The sequence below is a fragment of the Trachypithecus francoisi genome, unplaced genomic scaffold (assembly GCF_009764315.1).
Source record: "Trachypithecus francoisi isolate TF-2019V2 unplaced genomic scaffold, Tfra_2.0 Lachesis_group11, whole genome shotgun sequence".
NCBI classification, from domain to species: domain Eukaryota; kingdom Metazoa; phylum Chordata; class Mammalia; order Primates; family Cercopithecidae; genus Trachypithecus; species Trachypithecus francoisi.
In genome coordinates, this window is record NW_022681456.1 from 120287483 (window position 1) to 120292849 (window position 5367).

Sequence of the window (5367 nt, forward strand, 5' to 3'; positions counted from 1 at the left end):
AGACACAAATCTCCATAATACAGTGGGATCTGCTGGGACCAAGCAACTACTCTCTGCCTAAGAGAAAACTCATGAAGCTCAGCTAGAACCAATCCACTTTCCATGGAGCCAGAAACAATTGCCAATTAGTAATATTCCCCTTTCCAGTATGTCTACATCTACAATTATGCCAGGGAAAATACCAACCTGCCTGATTCCCTTGCGAGGGCAAAGTTACCCGTAGCAAAGCTTTTTGTATTAGGAAGTCTCCCTGTGCTATTACCCACAACTGTTGAGAAGGGCCAACCAGATTCTCATATGGAAAGCCCAGGATCCACTCTTCCAGAATGGTCAAGAGGCCTGTCTTTAGGATTTACTGTTGTTCACACTCTCTATCCCCATCATACCTCCAACAAAGCTGTCCTCAAATTAACACCAGCCATGCACAAAATGTGAACTATTACACAAGAAGACACACAGAAGGTCTAAGTGGAAAACGGCAGCTGCTGATACTGACTAACGTGTATATTCCATGAATTGATGAGAGGGATTTACCAGATGGAAGAATCAGCAGCTAAAAGAAGGGTTAGCAATGCAGGACTCTGATAGGGCTTTTTGGAAACACAACATTTATTGTGAAATTACACAGAGAAGAAGGAAAAAAGGTGGTGAGGGATACTATATCCTATTACACAGAAGATTAAATAAAGGAAATCTCACCAAATTCATGGGAAGAAGTTAGATATATAATAAAAATACACATAATGGTCTTGACTCAGAAAACAAAATAGGAATAAAAAAGTACTAGAAAGAATTTACGGAGGAATGAATATCAGAATATTGTAGAAAAAATACTCTTTGTGGAAGAACAATCTGAGAAAACCAATACAATGCAATTGAGGCTTTGATGGTGGTATCTGATTATCTTATTTGAATGTAGATTTGGGGCCACTTAATTATCAGTGGTAGGAGTTTGATACAATACCCAAAAGAAATGAAGCAGAGAGTGCATTTTAGAGAATATTTCAGAGAAAGGGAAGAACATGAAGGATGTTTTAGTGACATGAGATCGCATGGCTCCCTCACAGAGCTACGTATTCAGTTTTCTCAGGTCTAGAAATTTCCTGGTGGTTTCTGTGTCCATTTTGCTTTAATAACCTCTAATAACAGTTTAAAATACAAGATTTTAGCCTTCCTGTGTTGTACAGCACTAAGCTTTGTCTGAACTGAGTGAGATCCACAGAAGCTTGAACAATAGCTGTAGCCTGAGCAGGCTGTGGGGCAGCTTTCTGTCATCTATGTGTGCTCAAGAGTGTGCTGTCTTCTCATATCTCACAGAGAGCAGAAACCATCTCTATCGCACCAACAATTTAGCTAAATACAAAAATATCTGTCCACACACATCACAAGAGATGGAAATAGGGCATAAAAAGATCCAGAGATATTGACCATCTTCACTGCTGGCTGTAGCATCGTTGCTCACACACATACAAACAGAAATAAGTATCACAGTGGAAAGCGGATAATAGTTTTACCTAAAAGATTGAAACTCTAATGATATCTAAAGTTCAATTATGACACAGTGCTGATGGCTTGGACACAGTTCCTTCACAACCATCGTTCAAGTCACAGTTGTACCTTTTAAAAATAAGACACTAACAATATCTCCGACCCAACCCATCCCTCTGGGCTAGAGTCCCAGAGAGGAATAGGGATACACCTGACCTGCAGTGAGCAAAGCAGAACCCAGTCTCGGAGGTGGTGAGGCCCCCCAGTGTGGAGCTGAAAGCTGCCATTGTTTTGCTTCTCTTTATAAAGGGAGCTGCCCTGTTCCTCCCAGCACAGTGTTGGGAGCAAGTCCAGAGCCTCCTGCAAGATGCTGTTGATTCTGCTGTCAGTGGCCCTGCTGGCCCTGAGCTCAGCTCAGAACTTAAATGAAGGTAAAACAGAAGGGGAAGAAGATGCAGTGACTCTGCGTGGGGCTTAGGAGGTGATAATGGTAATTAAGGGGAAGAGAAGAGAATGAAAACCCAGATGGGGCTGCAGAGTTTTCATGCCTGGGATCAGGAGACCGATTGCACCCTCATTCCACACTAAGGGTTTCTAATTGATTTAACGTACAATGAAATCCAATAAAGAATTTGTTCCAGGGGAATGAGAAGGTAAGATTTGCATTTATAGAGAGATATGATTGTGCTGTGAAGGATGCAGTGGAAAATGCAAGGCAGATTCAGGCAAGTCCAGCTGTGAACAACCAATACTGACCTCAGTAAGTACAGAGGGATGATGGTGTCCTTGCTGTGCAGTGAATCAGCATCGATGATGGAGATAAATACACATCAGAGATACTGAAGAGAGAGAGAATTGGATGGAACACTTGTCTCTGTCTCACTAGAGATACTGAAATATCAGAGCCAAACATTGTCATTTTTCTCTCCCCTACATGAGGTATTTCAATGTGCTGGGAGTTTCATGGGTAAGATTGAAATGATTACTTCTGTTTATGCCAATTGAGAAAGCATGCGTACAAAAGCAATATGTTAACAGGATATGGAGGGCATAAGAATTCCAAAATATCACATTGAAGTACCTGGCATGTGTAAACTACATTAGTTGTAAGTCTTGAGGATGCTAGGGAGGGAAAATGGGCTCTTTTGTGTTGCGTTCATGGCTGCTGATCTGTCATAAGAACCCTGCCTCCCCTTACACCTTCCTCCCCTTTCAGCAGCTTCACAGACCGTGGCTGACGAGTTAACTTAGGAGATGCATGGGGTGTGGTGAAAGACCCTTTTCCCTGTAGAACACTTGTGAGTCTTGAAAGATCCGAGATTTAACTTTTCCCATCATCCTGTGCTTCTCTTCTAGATGTTGGCCAGGAAGAATCTCCCTCCCTAATATCAGGTAAATCCCAATTTATTCTCAATCTGTTTTGACTGTCTTTTTCTGCTGATGAATGGATCAGCTCTCCAGTGACTTCTTATCAACATTAACATTTCAGGAATTGGTGAATATTAGGGCCCCTAATAATACAGGCAGTCTTCCTGCAACCCTGATTCTGGGGACCGTGAGCAGGCCACAAAATTGAATGGCAGAGATGCTTGGCTTAGATGTCAGCAGGAGTGGGTTGTCTCATTCCCCGACCGGGAGTGCTTGCTGGGAGATGACAGACAAATGGGCGGCATCCTCATTCAACTCCTCTTTATACTGAGAGTCCCCTAATTGCATTGTTCTTCCCCAGTGTTCTATTCTAGTGTTCTATGTCTTCACCGAAAATGCAAAGAAATTAGTGTCTTGGTCCCATTTTTGTGCGTTTCCCCCCTCAGCTTGTTAACCTAGCTGATGAAAATTTACTGCAACTATTCAGTGAATTTTGTGTGGGCTTTTACTCTGTCTTTCTCTTCTCTCTTTCTCCTCCAGAACATCAACAAGGACAACCCCAACAAGGACAATCCCAACAAGGACAACCCCAACAAGGAGGCAACAAGCCCCAAGGTCCCCAATCTTCTCCAGGAAATGCACAAGGACAAGCCCAACAAGGAGGCAACGAAGCTCAAGGTCCCTCACCTGCAGGAAGGCAACAAGGACAAGCCCAACAAGGAGGCAACGAAGCTCAAGGTCCCTCACCTGCAGGAAGGCAACAAGGACAAGCCCAACAAGGAGGCAACGAAGCTCAAGGTCCCTCACCTGCAGGAAGGCAACAAGGACCAACCCAACAAGGAGGCAATACCCAGCAGGCTGGAAACCCCCAGGGACCACCATCCTCTTCTCAAGGGGGCAGACCCGCCGGATCTCCCCAGGGACAGTCTCCCCAGTAATCTGGGATTCAATGACAGGTATGATTCCAGTTGATTCTTCACCAAGTGCTCTAATTGCTACAGGTCTCCAGCTTTACTGTGCCAAAGAATCAACTAAAAGCCCACTGACATCGTTTTGTTGTAGAACCCTTTTCTACAGATTTGTGTTCAGATATTCTGGAATTGGGTAACAAGGCCCTATATTTGTAACAAGCTCTTGAAGGAATTCTGATGTTGAGAACCAACATTCCAAATAATCTGTCTTAAATTGTATTGGCAATGAGGAAGTAGTACCATGTTCGCTCTGCACTGTGTTTTCTGTCCACACACTCACAGACCTCCCATTTAAAGTTTTCACCTGAGCACTGTTTGCTCACTCCTGCCTCACTCCAGCCTCTCTAGTCCAGTATTCCTGCCAAGTGGTCCCTGAACTTTCAGCAGCTAAATGGTGTCTCATTTTTAAAATTCTTACTTTTCAATAAGTATGCGATTAAGCTTGCAACAAATATCTAATGGAATGGAAAAATATGACACTAAATTTAAAGACATAACTCATTCTACCTGCCTTCCCTCCTTCAGAAAACTACCACTGTTAACTTTATGACATCTTCTCTTTGAAATATTTATGCGTACATTGAGAATTAGAATATTTTCCCCCAGAACTAATAACATAGTTTTTATGCAGGTACATATGTTAGTCATTTAAAAAATACATTTCTTTCAATATTTCCACATGAGTTTACGAAGCTAAGTAGATCTCTTCAGTGGTTATCTGTTTATTTTTACAATTTTATGCTACTCCATTATGTGTCTGCACTGTGATTTCTTTAACCAATCCCTGTCATTGGACACTGAGAGTGGTTTCAGCTTCTCACTGTTGTAGAATATGTTCCAGTTACCATCCATGTAAATATATCCCTGAACAAACTCTGTAGCAAGTAATGACAAGCTAGGAATGATCTTATCTCTTCATCACATAAGGAACGATTTGTAGCACATTTTTTGCAAGGGAGGGGCATCAAAAGAGGGAGCACACAAAAACTTAGGAAGGAAACACAGGAGGTAGAAGGGATGGGGAGAGAGGGGATGGACTCTCATGTACTCTACTGCAGTAACTCCAGGGAGGAATTAGACATTTCCTGCCATGTCAAGTCTGGTTTATGAACTTCCTTGTCTGTTTGTTTCAGGAAGTGAAAAAGAAGATAACAGTGATTCAAATGATTCAAAGGCTGTGACACTGGAAGAAGGTGGTCATAGCTCTAACTTCAATATACCAATAAAATCATCAGCTTGCAATTTCTGATTGTGGTGTCTGTTTCTCAATGTTTGTGAATGTGGGATCTGAGGACCAAGAAGACATTCTAAGAACATGTAGGAACCCTTCTCCTTGATGCTCCAGGAAGCTTCCCTCTTGCTTAATCCTAATTTAGCCAGCTGCCATGAAAAAAGGTTTTACTGTTTCTCTACTTCCCTGTTTTCTATTATTTCCCACTCCCACCAGATGGAGTTTTTTCACCCAGGCTGGAGTACACTGGCACAATCTTGGCCCACTGCCCTTGCATCTCCTGGCTTCAAGCTATTCTACTGCCTCAGC

General features: G+C 42.5%; 1 protein-coding gene across 1 annotated transcript; it reads left to right on the top strand.

The window, feature by feature from the left end:
- The first annotated feature begins 1826 nt into the window (after positions 1 to 1826).
- LOC117090512 (basic salivary proline-rich protein 1-like) lies at positions 1827 to 5073 on the top strand. The gene is made up of 4 exons (XM_033222851.1): positions 1827 to 1919; positions 2845 to 2880; positions 3397 to 3812; positions 4961 to 5073. Exons 1-3 carry the CDS (start codon positions 1856 to 1858, stop codon positions 3792 to 3794), a joined length of 498 nt encoding a protein of 165 aa, XP_033078742.1. The 5' UTR covers positions 1827 to 1855; the 3' UTR covers positions 3795 to 3812; positions 4961 to 5073.
- The last annotated feature ends 294 nt before the right edge of the window (positions 5074 to 5367 follow it).

Excerpts from the sequence above, each read along its gene's own strand:
- LOC117090512 (XM_033222851.1), top strand. The coding sequence starts at position 1,856 with ATGCTGTTGATTCTGCTGTCAGTGGCCCTGCTGGCCCTGAGCTCAGCT. Across the intron at positions 1,920-2,844 it reads AGCTCAGAACTTAAATGAAG|ATGTTGGCCAGGAAGAATCT; the intron begins GTAAAACAGAAG and ends CTTCTCTTCTAG. Across the intron at positions 2,881-3,396 it reads ATCTCCCTCCCTAATATCAG|AACATCAACAAGGACAACCC; the intron begins GTAAATCCCAAT and ends TTTCTCCTCCAG.